Genomic DNA, 19,179 nt, shown 5'->3' with positions numbered 1-19,179 from the left:
GATGTCAGTGTCCAGGGGCTAATATATAGGTAATGGGGGGCCTTCTGAAGCATAGAGGAACTAGGCATTCTTCTCAGAATTACTGTCTGTTTACACAGGTGCTGATCAGACCATCCTATTTTGTAGACATTACAGCAGAAGGACCACAAACATGAGCTACATCCCAAATAATATTACTGTAGGAGAAGAGAGCCACTTAGGTTCTGAAGATTAATTATTGCATACTGGTCAGTTTTGACATCCTGCTAAGAACCTGTTTAGTGCATTCCTTGCTACTTTTGAAAAAGAGAAATGAATGGTAACAAGGGAAAGAGTGAAGTTACCAATGTCATCCACTTTACTATTATGCAGCTAACCATACTGGGTTGAAGCAGTGTTCTGTAGGTTCAGCATTCTTGCTTTAGAGGACAATGAAAGAGCATATGTACCTAAATGACTTGCAGTGTTGAACATCTTCGCTTTTTCTCTCAACTAGTTGATTTTCTCCATTGTTGCATATATTAAAGGAGGGCACGTTGTATGACAACTCTGTTTCTGAATTGGATTGAATTAATTGATACAGCAATCTCAATAAGTACATTCACTAGAGAGATGTAAGAATTATAAATTATCAATAATGTATGATTTTTTTAGTAAATGTACAATTGCCATTTTAAAACGTCTTAGTAGTTTAGGCTTATTCTATATACTGGTGAAATTTTTGGCTCTGTGGCATCATCTGATTGCAGATGCAATTTTGACTTCAGGTTCTTTGTCCATTCCAATGATGTATTCCAGTGGTGCTCAACCTTTTGGCCCCATGGACCTGATGAGTGGCACAGGACCCATCAGCAGGCCTGATGGGGTCCTAGGGGGTACTGATGGGGTACTGCCTCCTCCCTGCCCCACACACCAGGATTGAATCCTGGGGGGCCAGCACTACCTCTTCTCATTCTGCATGCACTGAGATTGAGTCCTGGTGGCCTGGCACTGCCCCCTCTCCTTCCCCCCCACCTTCCCCCCCCCCCCCATACTGGGTCTGGGTCCTGGGGGCTGGCACCACCTGCTGTAACCCCCCTCCCCCCCATGTGCTGGGATTGGGCCCAGCACCACCTCTGCAGAGCCCTGTGTACTGGGGTCCGTCACTGGATCCAATGTGTAGGATCTCACCACAGGTCCAGAGATTCCACATCAGGAAAGCGGTGCCACCACTCTCCTCCTGCCAAATTGCCAGACACATAGAGACCCCCATGGGCCAAATGACATGGTGCCATGGGCCACATCTGGGCAAGAGGCTGAACACCCTGATATAATCATGACAGAAAAGAACTACTTAATACAGTGGTGCTCAACCTCTGGCCTGCAGAGCCATGTCTTGTGGCCTGTGGGTCTCCCCACAGGTCCAGACATTTGTCAGTAAGGAAGCAGGGCACTTCCCTGCTGCCAAATTGCCAGACCTCCGGAGAGCCCAGCGGACTGGGTAACATGGCCCTGTTCCAGCACATGGGATTGGGCTGGTGCACAGCAGAATCTGTCCATGCACTGTCAGGCCACTCTGCAAACTGACCCCATGCCACTCATCTGGCCCATAGGATTAGAAAGTTGGGCACCACCAGCTCAGAAGAATGAGGAATTATTTGACAAATGGCAACAGTGGTTGGGTTAAAAGAATACTTTCATCTCTTATCATTTCCTCACCAAGCCCTTTATTAACTCATTTCATTTACCTTCCTCCCTATTGTTTCTGCTTCTGAACAACACTATGGTTTCAAATTGCAACTCTTACAACTAATGAGATAGTGGAAGGGAAGGCTTTCCTTTCTTGCTCCATGCCTCTGTTACCCAACAGGGCATGTAGTTTTGTTACACGTGTGCAGCTTTCTGCATGTCTCTTTTAATGAGCAGTGTTGTCACAGCACTGACCAGCTCTTCTATCTCGATCTACTACAGATTGCTCATTTGGGCTCACAAGCTGGGCCTATGTAGTTTTAGGCTTTGCGTATCAGCACATCCCAGGCACTGATTCTCATTCAAGGACAGCATGCCCTTGTTGCAAAGAAGGCTAACAGCATACTGGGCTGCATTAGTAGGAGTGTTGCCAGCAGATCGAGGGAAGTGATTATTCTCCTTTGTTTGGCATTGGGGAGGCCAGATCTGGAGTATTGTGTCCAGTTTTGGGCCCCGCATTACAGAAGGGATGTGGGCAAAATGGAGAGAGTCCAGCTGAGGGCAGTGAAAATGGTTAGGGGGCTGGGGTATATGACTTCTGAGGAGAGGCTGAGGGAACTGGCCTTATTTTGTTTGGAGAAGAGAAGGCTGAGAAGGGAATTTAATAGCAGCCTTCAGCTACCTGAACAGTGGTTCAAAAGAGTATGGAGCTAGACTGTACTCAGTGGTGTCACATGACAGAACAAGGAGCAATGGTCTCATGTTGCAGCAAGGGAAGTTTAGGTTAGATAAGAAGAACTTTCTCACTAGGAGCGTAGTAAAGTACTGGCACAGGCTACTCAGAAAGGATGTGGAATCTCCTTTCTTAGAGGTTTTCAGGACCCCACTAGACAAAGCCTTGGCTTAGATGATGTAGTTGGAGATGGCCCAACTGTTTTGAGGACTAGATGACTTCCTGATGTCCCTTCCAACCCTCATTTTCTATGATTCTGTGACTTCTAAATTCCTACCCAGGTGCTAATCCTGTGTCTAGCCACTCCTAAGAGCTTTAAATCCAGCACTCCAGCTGTACAAGCCCTATGACTAATGCCATTTCTTCCAGGCCACTCAGCAGATCAGGGCTGCTCAGCTTCCAAGTGGCCAGTGGCCCCACCCTGTTGCACCAAGGGCTATGAGAGCCACTCTAATTAAAGCTCCCAGAGTGTCTCACGTATCAGCATCCCCACGCTGAAAAATGGCAGCGGGGGCACTTTAACCAAATCTCATTCGAGCTTTAGTTAAAGTGCCCCTGCTGCCATTTTTCAGTGCAGGGACACTAATACACGAGATGCTGGTGCACAGGAATTACTACGCCCCAGCAGACTCAATTAATCAAGTCTGCTCTGATGCGCAGTAATTAATCGAGTCTGCTCTGATGCACTGTGTGTTGGAGCAGCCTCGCACGTGTATAGGCACCCCAAGTGCCTAAGGGTGACCTCTTCCACCACTGTTGCTCTGGGTGCCTCCCCATTACTGCATTCTGCCTGCCCCCCAGCCCTGCTGTACTTCATGCCCAGGCACCCTGACTCGGCCTTAGCTTCTTGGTCATGAGGGGAGCAGCACCTGGATGGGAGCCCTGGAGTTGCAAATTAACCCTTCACAGGCCACATATAGCCCATGGGCTGCCAGTTAAACATCCCTGCAGTAGATTAACCCCACCCTTTCTAGAGCTCCAGGCTTACAGGCATTCAGGCTTACGGTTCGCCACACCAGGAATACAGATGAAGCTGAAGCACACAACACAGAAGTCAGAAGTTCCAAAACCAACTGGTTCCTTAAATAGTGTACCAGCGATAAAGATCTATACAAAAGAGTGCAATAACTCTACATCATTCCCTACCTCCTCTCCTAGATCGTTCCTCAGGAAAGGGGCCTTTGCAAGTTTTAGGCCCGCTCTTGGAGATCCTGCTCTTGGGGTAAGTTTAAACCACTTTCTGAGGAATGCTAGCATATCGCTGAAGGAATAAGCACCACCTGCTCAAGGATGCATCCTTGGGACCATATCAAGCCATTTACATTTATAACTTTGTATTTGAGAACCATCACAAATTTTAAATCCCAGGAGTGGGCAGGCTTTTATTTCTATAGGTATGCTTATCAAACTCAGAATACAGTATTAGATGTAGGCCAGGTACACACATTCAGTTTCTCCTGGGAGAGGAAATGTTTGTGCAACTTATCCTTCTGAGAGAAGCCACAGCACAGTCCTCCAGCATCCTGAGGTTCTTTGCTTCCCCTCCCTCCCCCCTCCCCCAAGGGAGACAGAATGTTGCTTGCAGGACTCTACTGTTCCAGCTGACTAGGGAGCAGAGCGCACCACTTCACAATCCCACATTGTGCTGCAAGGAGAGACAGGCTGACCCCGAGCAGTCTGAGTCAGCCAGTCAGATCTGACCTGTGCACACTTGCTATCTGTCTCCAGGCAGACCAAGGGAGCCTGCATAGCATTGTGATTTGTGTGCGGTGGGGGGGGCGACGACAGCATCAGCACTGCAAGTTGTCTGCTATTTTCTCTCACTTTTCTCCAGTCGGCTTCCTTTGACTGTGGCTGGTGCTACTGCTAAGAGTCCCCTCTTCCTGGCTACAACTTTTGCCTTTGTTCATTTGCCTTAGTTCCTTTCTCTCTGAATCTCCTGTCAGCCCCTCTTTTTGGCTTTGGGTTTTTTTTCAGACCAACTTCTAAAACCTGATCTGTATTCTGTGTCTGGGGAATTTCCATACCTTCAAACAGTCTACTGCAGAGAATATGGAGATAATTCTCCTAGTTACAGCTAACCCTGAGGTGTTCCCACTTGAATGAAAAATCAAGGTTTAATGACCTTTAAATGTTCCTGATCTTGGAGATAGGTGACAGCCCACACAGCAAACAATAGATTCCACACGCACTGAAGAATTTAATGGAATAGCAGGTTTGATGAAATCCACCAGACAGATTTTCCATATCATCACAAATGTATCGGTTGCTACACAGCCTCTGACTATTTTTTCTATATTCTAGTTTCTTTTCTTTTCTTTTTTTTAAGGAAATTAACAGAAATTTGTACAAATGGTTAAGACACAATGTCTTAGCAACTGAAATGGAATTATTCTGATTACAGTGGTTACGTAAGAAACATGATAATTAATAAATATTATTTACATATCATTTGCTTCACTGCACTCTGTGCATTTTAGTTAAATAAATAAATAAAAATAGAAGAGCATCTCAAGCCAGAATGGACATGCATATTATTAAAAGAAATATACCAAGTTTTTTCACAGCCTGTCAGTGCGATTTGATGCAGCTGATTGATATTACAGCTAGATATTATGGTTATTTAAACTTTATGTATCCTACAAAAGACTTCAATTTTATTTATGTTAGATGCTGTTCATTTATTTTACCTGAAACCATGCAAATCTCAAAAGATAACTTTAAACCTTGATTTTTAAAGCTGGAACAATTGAAATAAGACCTAAAAGGGCTCAAATCAACAGCACAAAGAGAATTCCCTTTCCCATGTTTGCAGCAATCTGGCTTCTGTGCTGTTTGTCCTATCCTCAAGAAATGATAAGTGGCAAGGATATTAAAAGCATGAAGAGGGGGTTTGGCAGTTTTTCAGGGTAAGAACCTTTTTAGTGTATTTGCCATGTCTCATCTTGCTGAGTTAAAACTCCTGCCATTGTTTATATGGGGAACTGCATGTATACATCTGATGGGGAGCAAAGAGTAACTGCCTGCAAGATGTACAGGGAAAATAGTTGACATATTTACAGAATTCATATTTCTTCCAGCCAGGGCGAATTATTCCACATGTTTGAAATGGCCTTGTCAAAACTCATCTTTCCAGCTCTGCAGTATGTTGTTGAGCTGACAGCTGTGGATTCTTAAAGTAGATCTAGAAATGACTTGCAATAATGCACTGAACAATAATAAAAGCAAAAAAAATTGTTTAAGGTGTCATTTAAATCCATAAGAATGATTAAATTAAGAATACAGGTCTTCATCCATTGTATCTATGCCTATTCATATACAAATATGAAGATGAAGTGCTGAACATAGGGCAGTGTTGTGTTTGATTTATAACTATTGTAAAACAATGTGTTTTATTAATTCATATAATAAATATAGTGTCATTGGCAGCTGTTTGTAATGTCTTAATTTGTCCAAATTTAAACATGTGCATACTGTGTTGCACTTGAGCAGTCCTGTTTAAAATCAGCAAACACAAGAAGTGCCATACTGGGTCACACCAGTGATCCACCTAGCCCAGCATCCTGTCTGATGGCCAGAATCTCTTGTTATGCATTTAGTGGCCTCCCTCTAACAACAGAGGGAGACTTATACCTTCTGTTTGGGCCTAGGCCCATGCTCTCAGCATAACAAATAAGCTTGTCTGAATGGCAGTGGGGGATGCTTAAGTGTGGTGATGCTCTGCTCTTTGGTCCTGCAGGCCAGATGAGCGGGGCAGGGCTGGTCCATGGGCCAGATCAAGTCCCATGAGCCAGGATTGGACTCCAGGGCCTGATACTATTCCTCCCAGCCCAGAATGCTGGGGTTGGGTCCTGAGGGCCAGGCACTGTCCCCAGAAACCAGGATTGGTCCCTAAGAGGTGCAACCTCCAGGGTTGGTTTGTCGGGGGCTTTGGACTGACCCCTCCTGCCCCATTGGGCTGAAATTGGGTACCAGGGGACTGGTACCACCTTTTCCTGGCCTCCCATGCCAGCATTAGGGCTTGGCATTGCCCCTGCCCAGCCCTGAGTGCTGGGATTGGGGTTCTAGTCCAGCACACAGGGCCCGGGGCTCCTTTTAGGTCTGGAAATTTGGCAGTGGGGAAGTGTTTTTGCCACTCCCCCACCACCAAATTTCTGGACCCATGGGGAACCCCACAAGCTGGATGTGGGCTGCGGGTTGAGCATCTCTTCCTGAAAAGGAGAGCATATAAACAGGGTATATCTAGAAGGGAGCTGTCCAACTGGTGTCCATCTCCACATGCAGCCCATGAGGAGTTAATGAGCAGCCCCCTGGCTCCCATCTGGCTACTGTTACCCCTATTGCACCAGCTGCTGCTGCAGCCAGGTTCTCTAGGCCAGAGGTTCCCAACCACTGGGCCACGGCCCAGTATCAGGCTGTGGCTGGGTCGTGGCACGAGCCCCCCACTTGGACCCCTATCTGTCCACCAGGCGAGCAGCTTCTGAGGTCACAGCTGAGCTTCCAGGGTTAAAGCCAGGTGGTGGGGGACCCCTGAGAGGGAGGCAGCCAGCTCTGCACACCCTATCCTTCTCCTGCTGGGCCACAGTATAAAAAAGGTTGGGAACCACTGCTCTAGGCTTCCCTTCTCTCCCTCAGCTTCTGCTTCTTGCTCCTGCCCCTGGGGCTGGGGCAGTGTAGACGATGGCACGGGGTGCCAGCACTGCAGTGCAGCAAGGGAGCTGAGGTGGGGGCCACTTGCATGCAGTGCAGTGGCCACCCATGCATGCAATGCAGTGTGCATAGGGGGCTTGAACACGTAGCAGCAACCCAAAAAAGGTAATAAAATGTTGGGCATCATTAGAGAGGAAATTGAAAGCAGCTGTCTCAGAACCTAGCATTGTATACATATAATTGAAATTATTTTCCCTCCACGTGCACTACCTTGCATTTGTTGACATGGAAATTCATCTGCTACTTTTTTGCCTGTGTACTTAGCTTTATGATATCTTTCTGCAGGTCCTCTCTGTCAGCTTGGGAGTTGACTACCTAGAATAATTAAGTATCGTCTGCAGACTTGAAGATTTCGCTGTGCACTCTTATTTCCCGGGTCACGAGAGCATCCCTTTGGGTTACTAGAAACAACGGCCATAAACTGAAGGAGAGTAGATTTAGATAGGACATCAGGAAGAAATTCTTTATGGTGAGGGTTGCCAAAATATGGAATGGGCTTCCAAGGGACTTGGTGATTTTCTCCTACCTTGGAGGTGTTCAAAAGGAGATTAGACAAGGACCTGGTTGGGGTTACTTGATCCCAGCACTCTTTCCTGCCCAGAGCTGGGGGTCAGACTTGATGATCTAATAGGTCCCTTTTGACCCTAGAAATCTATGAAAATGTTGAACAAAGCCAGGCCCAGCACAGATCCCTGTGGGATCCCACTTTTGACCTCCCTCCTTCCTAAATAGCGACCAGTTAGCCCTGCCCTTTGCTTCTTATCTGTTAACAGGCTCTCAATCTATGAAAGGGCCTTCTGCCCAGTCCTGTGGCAACTTTTTTTTTTTAAAGCCTTTGGGGAGGCACAATGTTGATGGGGTTTTTGAAAATCCAAATTTGTTGGGCCAGCTGGATCCCCCTTAACTACATACTGGTTAACACGCTCAAAGAACTCCTGAAGATTGAGGCAGGATTTCTCTTTACAGAACCCATCCATAGATTCATAGACATTAGGGCTGGAAGGGACCTCGGAAGATCATCAAGTCCAGCCCCCTGCTCCAGGGGCAGGAAGTCAGCAGGGATCATAGGATCCCAGCAAGCTAAACATCCAAATGTCTCTTGAAGGCATTCAAAGTAGGTGCTTGAACCACCTCTGGCAGCAGTCTGTTCCAAACCTTGGGGGCTCATAAAGAAGTTCATCCTTATGCCCAGCCTGAAACGGTCATGGAGGAGTTTGTGACCAACCCCCATCCCTTGGGGTGCTCTGGTGAACAGACGTTCCCCCAGATCCTGGTGAGCACCTCTGATAAACTTATAGGTGGCCACCACATCACCCCTGAGCCCATGCTTTTCCAGGCTGAAGAGTCCCATAGCTCTCAGCCTCTTGTTGTAAGGTCTGTTTTTCTGACCTCTGATCATCTGCGTGGCTCTTCTCTGGACTCTCTCAAGCTTCTCCACATCCTTTTTGAATTGTGGAGTCCAGAACAGAACGCAGTGCTCCAGCTGCAGCCTCACCAAAGCCTAATACAATGGGAGAATGACGTCCTGGGATTTGCTTCAGAAGCATCTATGGATGCAAGCCAGCATTTTGCTTGCTTTACTAGCTGCAGCATGAGGAATCCTGACTTCCTCATCAGATCCTATTTGTCCATGTGACTGTCGATTTTACTCTTTATTTTCATCAACTTGTCAGGGATGGAAGTGAGACTCACTGGTCTGTAGTAATCAGGATCATCTCTGGAGCTCTTTTTGAAGATGGGTGTTTTGTTGGCAATCCACTGGTCCTCTGGTACAGACTATTGTAATGATAGTTTACCTCCTATTGCCAACAGTTCTGGAATCTCCATTTGAGTTCCTCCAGAATTCTTGGAAAATTCTGTGCACATTTAAAAAAATGTTGAGGCCCTGAACAGGAAAAGACAGGTTTCCAGTTCTTATGTAGCATGTACTCTTAGCAGACAAACATTAAGTAGTCTCTCTGTTGACGGAAGCTGAACAGTATTTTGGAAAAATATGTGAGTTGCCCAGGGCTGTGGTGTCAGTTTTCAAGGGACTGTCTGAGAAAATGTTTTCTATGGAAAGGTGCTGGGACTCGGTTGAGAAGCTGTTTGTTTAAGAGGAAAATCTACAGTGGGATATAATATGCAGTCTTTGTCTAAGCAGGGAAACTGTAAGAATTGGGGAAGGAGAATGGATTGGCAGACAGAGGGCTCTGGTTTTGTTTCTCCAGGTTCTTGTATAATCTTGGGAAAGTTGCATAATGGTGATCTGTGCTACCTCACTACAGTGCTAGGGAGTGCTATGCTGAGCATACAGCACCTGCTCTGTATGTACTGTTTCCCAAGACAGGAAGAATAGAGATGCCTAAATGCGGAACTGGGGATATGCCAAGACTCTCCACCTCTCAGGAGAGCTTTTTGGCATGCACTGAGCACCATGCTAAGGCAGCTACACTAGATCCTGTTCAGAAGATAATATCCATGGACTGGAGGTGGTGGTATGCTTCAGTCTGGCATTCTCTGCTACAATATTGAGGCTATAGATTCATCCTAAAGGCATGTATACACCACCTTCAACTGTGCTAGGCACTGCCACCATGAAAACAAACCCACCCTGCTTGTCCCCACTTTGTGCCAAGAAGTAATAAGGTCATTGTTTTTTGGCATGAGTCCAGCTCTGCTCTTAGCCTTGAATATTCTTATTGGTGCACACCCAGCACTACTCTGACAACAGCTGCATTACTTTTTTCAGCATTTGGCTCGCACAGGACAGAAGCGAGTGGATGGGGACATATTTTTCAGAGTTGCAGTGGTACAGGCATCTGTAGAATGGGGATAATGGCAATTGCTGCTTTACAGGGGCTTAGGAAGATAAACATAATAGAAATGATGAGCCTCTTGGATACTATGGAAACATGACCTAAATAAAATATTACTTTTTCAGCTACTAGTTTTCCTCTCTTCTGGCTAATCTCTGTTCTAAGTGAGTGTAATTTCCTAAAGCCAAGCAATCTGGGAAGGGATGGAAAGATGGGGAAGCTTTGTAGAAGGATTTTAGAATTTATTTCAAATGGCTTGAATGCATTCTGAATCAGGGATAAAGGACATTTCTTATAAAACTTAAGTAGCTTAAAGGTTGTTTTGTTTTTTTTTTTATCTAAAGATATCATTAGATGTGGGAACTGGAGAAAGTTGATTCCTTTAGCTTCACATGCCAACAGGTACTGCATTAAGTTTATAGTGTTAGGTAAAGCTTTAACTCTGCTTATAGTTAGAGAGATGGTATTAAAAACAAAATTGAAAAAATATATTGGGGATTCCCAGGCTGCTTTGCTTGAATTTCCATACCTTCAAACAGTCTACTGCAGAGAATATGGAGGTGATTCTCCTAGTTACAGCTAAATAACTGTATGATGATACTCTGCTTGAGGAATAAAATAATTGAACTGATATTTGGCCTGATTTAACAATAAAGACTTACTATTAAACTCTTTACTAATTCCACAACCTGCGTGGAAGCCACTTATCTCTCCAGCCCACAGTGTTGCTGCTTCAAGAACTTCTTAGGATATTGTTGGAAGCCCCATAACAACACATGTGAAATTTACACCATAGATTTGATTCACCGTGACTTGTAATCTGATGCATGATTTTTAATATTCCAACAGAAGAAACTGCTTTAAAACAAAAAAAAATAAACTAGTTACTGAGCATTGGTGAGGACATTAACCTTTGAATACATTTGTTAGTTATACCTCTGCACATCTACAACTGCATTTCCACACTTTTAAGAATTGCATTATACAACTATCAAATATCCTGTTAATTTCACATTGATGAAATACGCAAGATGTGACTATCCTGTTATAGGTAATACTCTTTTACTAGGATGCTGTGTACAAAGAGCAGTATCACTGTTGTATTTTCTGCACTCTGGCAGCATTTTCCACAAATGGTCTGGGAAACAGTAATCAATCAAGTCAACTGGCTGCACAAAGTGATACAGGGGAAAAAAAAGAATACCACATCATGCATTTTAATGGCTCTGTACATTAAAGAAAAAGCAGCAATGTTATGCGAAACAGTTACTGTACATGCTAGCTGGCTTTGCTTTAACCCAATATAAATTGAACAGGATACAGTTTTGATTTATACATAAGATTAAATAAACTTGAATGTGCAGGTTTCCACTTTTCCTTTATGAATAGACATAAAGCAGTGCTTTATTTAAAGTCCAGAGGCTTCTCTCTATTTACCCACAGACTGATTCAAAGTCCAGTGGAATCGATGAAAATCTTTCCATTGACTTTGTTGGCCCAGCTTGTTATCTTAACCAGAGCTGCAATTTGGTGTGTTCTAGTGAAATAAGAACTGATATTGGCAGTCTGATTAATATTTTATGCAATAAATAAAGGAATCTGAAATGTACCTTTGACCCTTAGTGACACACAGTCTCCTGTACTTCAGCGCTTGGGATTGTTCCTGTATTTGCTAATCTCAGACCACTGCAAGTTTTTTTACACTCTTGTCCCTGCTGGTTTGCTGCTGTTAGCCCTGCTTGAAGGTCCCAGTCCAGTTCCCTCTAACAAAAACAGAAGGCTGATAATTGGAATAATTCTTGACATGTTAGGGATTGTCTGAACATCACTTAGGGGCAAAAAATGAGGGGGGAATGCTATAATAAGATAGCTTATAATATAATAGTGTAGCTTAGACCAGCAGTGGCCAACTCTTTTTGGGAGGTGTGCCACAAGGTAAGTCGTTTCCCTGAGTAATGCTCTGCTTCCCCTCTCCCCAGCCAGAGGTGCACTTGTTATAGTTTGTCCCCTCAGGATACCAGAAATGAAGTGGGGACTCAAGCCTGCCTGAGCAGAGCAGAGCAGGATGCTGGTGAGAGAGAGGTGCTGAGGGCCAGTTTAACCCTTCTCTGGCCTGCAACCACTGCAGTTTTATATGGTGAGCAAGGATCCAAAGTCCTGACTTTGGTGGTAGCTACAGGTCCCCTAGCAGCATGCCAGAGCTTGGCCACCTGTGACTTGTCTATGACAGGAAGTATTAAGGGAAACCTTCTAGAGGAGGGATTTTGTAATGCAAGGATGGCCAACTTTTGGGCAGTGCGGGGGTGGGTAACCCCCCCCCCCAGCCGCAAATCACCATATCACATACTCTGCCTATGCCTGTCCTGTGTCTTCCCCACAGCCCTGTGGGCAGCTAGAGTTCCCCCCAGCCATATGGGCAGTGCGAGCAGCCAGGCTCCCTTCCACTGCGCAGGCAGTGCTGCCTCCCACTTGGCCAGGCATGTAGTATGGGAAACAGGGTATCCTCAGAACAGCCGCGCTTTTTCCCCCCATGTGGGTAGTTCAAGCAGCCCAGCTTTCTCCTCTTGTCCCCTCACTGGCATTGTGACCAACCCAGCTCCCTTCCACTGCACAGGCACTGCAGTCTCCCCCCTGGCAGCACACAACACAGGCAGATTAGCACCTGTCTTGCTGCACAGGCAGCTGGATCTCCCCTTGCTGTGCATGTAGTGCCCTTCAGTTGCCTGTCCCTGCCCTGTCCTCAGAAGTGGGGGCAGGAAACAAGGTGAGGGAAGGAGAGCCTGAAGACCCCAGCTGCTAGAGCAGCAGGATCAATGGGTGGGGAGTGGCAGCTGGGTAGGAGCCCAGGGGGCACGTTTTAACCCCTTGTAGGCAGGATGCAGCCCACGGGCCACCTGTTGGACAGACCTGTTGTAATGTATCTTTCCCCAAACTGATTGGAAGATAATGCTAAATAATAGGGCTGTGCAAAACGGCACCGTTCGGTTTTGACTTGAGTTTCAGGTTTTGATGGAACAGCATTTTGTTTCCAATTCTGCTGTCCTGTTTCGCTTCATCGAAACATTGATGCTGTTTTGACACTTCGCCCATTCGCTATAATGGGGAGACTCGAAACAGCTTCTCATCTGGCAGGCAGATGGGAGCCTACAACCCTGGGAGGGCTGCGGGGGCTATCCTAGTCCTCCTGGGGCTTCGGGCCCCTGATCTGCCTGTCAGATGAGGGAGGGAAGCCGGGGAAGGGAACTGAGCCCGGACTCAGTTCCCTTCCCCTGCACTGTGATCAGCTTCCCACAGCCCAGCCATGGAAGGCAGGGAGAGCCAGGGCTGTGCTCCCTGCTGAGCCACATGGGGCTGTGGAGCCGCTGGGAGTGCAGCCCTGGTTCTCCCCTGTCTCTCACCACCTGGCTGCTGGCTGCTTCGAAATGTTTGAACTAGCCTCATTCTGTTTCAAAGCTGTTTTGAAGCCCTTCATTTAGATTCACTTTCACTGCTTCGAGCTCAAAAAGAGTCAGGATAGTGTCAAATGGAAACAACTGAAATTTTGCACAGCCCTACTAAATAATCATTCGTTCAGTCATTGGTTTGAAATTTGGGGGGGAGATTTTCCAGGACTATTTTTCTGCACTAAATGTGACAGTACTTCAAAAATAATATATGTTCACAGAGATGTTTTCTATCAGTACATGATACATGACTTATTTGCACCATAATGGAGTTTGCCAACAGTTCACTAGCACTAAGGCTAATTGTCATCTTTCCTCCTGATTTTAGGTTCTGAAGGCTCCAAACTTCAAGAAAAAAAAGCTGCTTCTGGACAAAGCACGAGCAACTCCGGAACTAAACCAGGTATGCTGATATGCACTTTTCACCATCAAGTTATTTTACTAAGCCTGGAAATTATTTCAAAACCTGTTGTTTTTGTAGAAAACTTAAAAAATGTTTTGTGCACTTAGATCTTCTCCTTCCACTTCGGTCATGAATTATTATTTTCAACTAGTCTTCACTGAGTGAGCAAAAGAGAGAGAGAGAGAGAGAGAGAGAGAGAATGTCAAGAGAGACGAGAGAGTTCTGGGAGCCCTGACTTTGTATTATCCCTTCTGTTGTTACTGGTGCATTGCACACATTGAATGCACCTACACAAGATGCTTTACTGTGCAGTAGAGCTACTTACTGCTCAGTAAGCATCCATGTCTACATGTGCAGATGCTTACTGCAAATGCAAATACCACATTTACTTCTGATTAGCAGGGATCCAGGTTTTCCATTTCCCATGAAAAAACAGAGAAAACCATGGCTTTCCTGATTTTTTTCAGAGAAAAAATGGATTTTCCCTTTCAGCAGAGAAACCTGTGGAGTTCCAGCCTGCAAGAGCTAATTGCATAAAGAGTGGGAAACCCCCAACCTTGCCCAGAGGGGGAGGGAGAAGGGGAAGGGTGGGACTTGAGGCTCTCACTCACCCAAGGCTTGGCTCAGGCTCACTGTTCACTCCTGGAGCCTGTGAGGTAAGTGGGGCTGGGGGCCGCCTCTGGGAGGGCTGGAGGGTTGTGGGTCATGCTGGGGGCACCGGAAGAGCTGGGGGATCCTAGGTGGCGGGTGGGGGTTACTACCAGGGCTGGGGGAAGATCCAGCGGGGTAGGTGGCGGGGAGGGCATTGCTGTGTGGCTGGGGGCTGAGGGAGTGGGGAGGTGTTGGGGGAAGCCCCACATGGAGTGCCCTCCTTGCTGGCAATGTGTGGACCAGGAGTAGTGTACTATCACCAGGCCAGGCTTGTCCCGGGGTGGAGATAGCGCCTAGTGGCAGTGCGCATTCCCAGGGGGCAGAGGGGACCTGCGCCCCTAAGATCTGTGTGGGGGGCAGGGGCAAGGTGGGTGTGTGCTGTGTGTGGCTTCCCTGAAGGGCAGATAGTGTACTGCTCTGGGTCCATGCGCAGCCGGCCAGTCAGGCACTCCTGTGGGAAGCTGACTGGGGGAAGCCCGACATGGTGTGCCCACACACCTGCGTGTGGACCCAGAGTGGCGCACTATTGCCAGACCAGGCTTGTATGGGGGCTGGGGTAGGGCTGGCTCCTGACAGCAGCACGCACTCCTGGGGGTGCAGAGGGGAACCCACATCCTATGTGCAGGGGATGGGGGCAGGGTGGGTGCGTACTGTGGGCTCGTGCTCCTTGCCCTGCTGCCCTCCCCTGGGGCCTCTGCATCACAGTATGTGCAAGTCAGCACGACAGGGCACAGCAGCACAACAGGGCACAGTGGGGAGGCACATGAAAGCTGCCTGCTGCTCCGAGCTCCATGCTGCCCAGGCCACACTTCCTGTGTGCATGGGGGCAGTGTGGGCAGCAGCATGCAGTTTTGCCCCTTGCTGCTGTCCTCATGCACACAGGTGTGCTTAGCACAGTACAGCAGTTGGAGCAGCAGGAAGCTTTCATGTGCCTCCCCGGTGTGCCCCGCTGTGCCGGGTTGCTTACGCTGTGCTGCAGAGGCCCCAGGGAAGGGCAACAGGGCAGGAAACACAAGTGCGCAGCGTGCACCTGCCCTGCCCCTGCCCCATATGTCCCCTGCCCCTCTGGAGTGTGCGCTGCCACCGGGAGCTGGGGGGGGCACAGGTCCCCTCTGCCCCCCGGGAGTGCACACTGCCACTGGGAGATGGCCCTGCCCCTGCCAGACCCCGCAGCAGCAGTGGGAGAGCTGGCTCCTGCTGCAGCAGCCGCTGCTTTCTGTTGGGGGCAGGGAGCTGTGGACTTGGGTCCCTGGCCCTATAGCCCTGGCAGCTAGGGGCCCCCTCCGGCAGGGCTGGGAGGCAGGGGATGTGGGTGGGGGGCAAGGGGCGGGGCTGGGGGGTTGTGGGAGGAGAGTGAGGGGCACGAGCGGGGCAAGGGGGCTGTAGGGGAGAGGGGCACGAGCAGGGCAGGGAAGGCTGTGGGGAGAGTGAGGAGCACCAGCAGGGCTGTGGGGGGAGTGAGGGGCACCAGGAAGGACTGTGAGGGGCCTTTAATTTTAATAATGGATTTGGGGGTTTTTAGTAGAGAATTTGCAAAAATTTTTTTATCAGGGAAAACCAGGATCCCTGCTGATTAGTAACTGCACAGTGGCACATGTGTAGAACCCTGACTAAGAGCAAATGTGCTGCCTGGTAGCAGGGCCTGGGAGATTGCTCCCTGCCCCTGGGAGCTGCCAGGGTGTGGGAGCAGTGTCTCCCTGCCCCAGCCTGGCAGCAGGCAGCTCCCAGCCCCTACCCTGGCAGCAGACAGCTCCCAGCGCCCACTCTGTGACTGCAAGACTGAGGCTGGGAGATCCTTATCTCCTAATCCTAGCTCTGCAATTGTAGGGCCAGAACTGGGAGATCCTTCTCTCTCAGCCTGAGTCCTGCAGTTGCGGGGCCCAGGCTGGAAGATCTTTATCTCCCGGCACTGGCCCTGCAACTGTGGGACTTGAGCTGAGAGAGAAGGATCTCCCAGGCCCCACACCCCAATTGCGGAGCAGGGGCTGGGAACTCCCTGCTGGCGGGGGCTGGAGAGCCTGTTCCCCGCCCAGCTCCATGATGGCTGAGCTGGGTGGGGAACAGGCTCTCCAGTCCTTGCCTCACAATCATGGAGTGGGGCTCGTAGCTGTCCTGGTCAGGGGCAGATCCCAGCCTCATGCCCCGATTGGGTAATCAAGGCACAGAGCTTTGAAAGAGCTGTAGGGGTGGGGTAGGTCCCAGCCCCCTGCCCCATCCACTAGTCAGGCAGCTAGCAGCAAGCAGGAAATCCCTGCCCAGCCAGGACCTCGCTGCTAGCTGCCCCACTGGTAGATCAGGACAGGGTGCTGGGACCTGCCCCTCCCCTGCAGCTCTTTCCAAGTTCCCTGCCCTTGATCAGGGAGCCAGGGCCAGGAGTGCCCTGCTGCCAGGCAGGGGAACGTTGTCCCCGCCCTGGCAGCAGGCAGCCCCCAGGGGGGCAGGGAGCAATGTGCCAGTCCCAGCCAGGAGACAGCTGTGCTTCTGGCCCAGTACTCCCTGCCAGTCCCTGGATAAGTACCCAGGGGGAGCCAAGAGCTCCCCCTGGCTGCTGCAGGGGGCCAGTGCTGGGCCAGTGGGGGAGGGAGCAGATTTCTGCCATAAGCAGTAAATCTGCTTCCGAGACCCTGCACGTGTAGACATCTACCTGGGTCAGTTTACTCTAGAGCAAACTGATCCCATATTATTTGCATGCCTGGTGATTCTTTCCCAGAGGTCATCACATTGTACTGGCTTTCCCTTGACCCACCTGTTTTCTTATTCTGCTCCCTGACTTCCCAATAGCATCACCCAGACGGAGCCCCTGGTTCTGGGCTCCACGCAGACGGAGCCCCTGGCTCTCGGCTGCGGGGGCTGCCTGTCCCTTTTTCAGGCTCTGGGACCTGGGAGCATGGCGACCTCCCCTCGCGGGGTCTGCTCCCTTTTGGGGTCTCTGGCACGCCAGCTGGAGGAGCTCCAGGCCACAGTCCACAGACTGCGTGCCATCAGGGACTGCGAGCAGGAGATAGACTCCTACTGCCAGGCCCTTCTCCCCCGGGAGGCAGAGGGTAGATCACAGTCTCCCTCCAGGCCAGAGGAGGACTCTGGGACCTCCTGCTGTGTCCAGCCAGGGGCATGGACCAAGGTGGTCAAGGGCCCTAAGGCCCGCCGCACCAAGGCCCCACCCCCGCCACAACTGAGCAACAGGTATGCACCTCTTGCTGCCCCAGCAGAGCCTGCTGAGTTGCCGGCCCCCACAGGCAACATGGGGCTAACTGCAACTCCCGCCCCTGCTCTCCCCAAGACAAAACGTAAGGTGTTTGTTGTGGGAGACTCCCTCCTGAGGGGGACGGAGGGGCCAATCTGCCACCCTGACCCCTTAGCCCGGCAAGTCTGCTACTTCCCAGGGGCCTGCATCCGGGACATTGCGGAGAGGATCCCCAAGCTCCTCAAACCCACAGACCGCTATCCCATGCTCCTTATTCATGTGGGCACCAATGACACGGCTCGGAGCACTCCCAGCCAGGTCATGAGGCGCTACAGGGATTTGGGAGCGGGGCTTAAGGGTCTGGGGGCACAGGTGGTGTTCTCGTCGATCCTCCCAGTCTCAGGCTATGGGCTGAGAAGGGACAGGAGGATCTATGTGGTCAACCAAAGACTGCGGCGCTGGTGTCGTCAGGAAGGCTTTGGCTTTCATGACCACAGCCCGCTCTTTGGTGAGAGAGGCAGCGAGCTGCTGGGAAGAGATGGTCTCCACCTCTCTCCCCTAGGGAGGAGGCTCTTCTCAGCCAGACTGGCTGACCTGCTCCACCGGGCTTTAAACTAAGCCCGCTGGGGGATGGGGGCATGACCGCCACTGCTGGCCCGCTGAGCAAATCTTGCAAAGCCAGCGGATCATGGCACTCAAGGGAGCCCGCCCCAGCCCCAGCCCTGGTAAATTCTGTGGGCAAGGAAGGAGCCCCCCAGGGGGCGCTTGCCTGCCTGTACACAAATGCCAGGAGCTTGGGGAATAAGCAGGAGGAGCTCATCCTCCTGCTCAGTGCAAACAATTACGATGTCATAGGGATCACGGAGACCTGGTGGGACTCCACCCATGACTGGACCACGGGGATAGATGGCTATACCCTGTACAGGAGGGATCGTGTAGAGAATAGGGGCGGGGGTGTAGCTCTCTATGTTAAGGAAAGCTACGCGTCCCTGCAAGCCGATATTGGCGACCAGGGTGGACGGCTGGAGACCCTCTGGGTTAAAATCCGTGGGGAACACGGCACAGGGGACACAATGGTGGGAGTCTATTACAGACCTCCCACCCAAAGTCCTGAGCTAGACCAGGAGTTTGCCCAGGAACTGGCTGAGGCAGCTTGCTCCAGGACCATGGTTGTCATGGGTGACTTCAATTACCCAGACATCTCGTGGGAGGATCGCTCAGCAAAATCTGAGCGGTCGCAGAGCTTCCTCTCGTGCGTGGATGACCTCTACCTGACTCAAGAAGTCTATGGGCCAACGAGAGGCAAAGCGCTGCTCGACCTGGTGCTGGCTACTGGGGAGGACCTAGTCGGCGACCTAGTGATCGATGGGAAGCTGGGTGACAGCAACCACGAGCTGATCACCTGCACCATCCGCCGAAAAGCTGGCAAGTCGGTCAGCAACACACAAGTCCTTGACTTCAGGAAAGCCGACTTTGACAAGCTCAGGAGGCTTGTCAGTGAGGCCCTAAGGGACTGTGACCGCAGGGAGAGGGGAGTTCAAGAAGAGTGGTTGCTCCTCAAGGGAGCGATCCTCAATGCACAAACTAAGTCTATTCCATCTCGGAGGAAA

The 19,179-nt window shown here is 49.7% G+C and overlaps 1 protein-coding gene across 6 annotated transcripts in view; it reads left to right on the top strand.

Annotated features, from left to right (window-relative positions):
• Positions 1–19,179, top strand: part of MAP7 (microtubule associated protein 7) — a 204,440-nt gene that overhangs the window by 88,278 nt on the left and 96,983 nt on the right. For 5 of the 6 annotated variants that reach the window (XM_059713421.1, XM_059713420.1, XM_059713417.1 and 2 more), the window contains exon 2: positions 13,660–13,734. In XM_059713421.1, coding sequence (XP_059569404.1) covers positions 13,660–13,734 — 75 coding nt within the window. Of the gene's footprint in view, positions 1–10,265; positions 10,291–13,659; positions 13,735–19,179 lie in introns of those variants that run through there. The other variant, XM_059713425.1, reaches the window with a different exon arrangement.

Source organism: Alligator mississippiensis, chromosome 1 (genome assembly GCF_030867095.1).
Source record: "Alligator mississippiensis isolate rAllMis1 chromosome 1, rAllMis1, whole genome shotgun sequence".
In the NCBI taxonomy this organism is placed as follows: Eukaryota; Metazoa; Chordata; order Crocodylia; family Alligatoridae; genus Alligator; species Alligator mississippiensis.
This window is presented reverse-complemented; position numbering and strand designations above follow the sequence as displayed.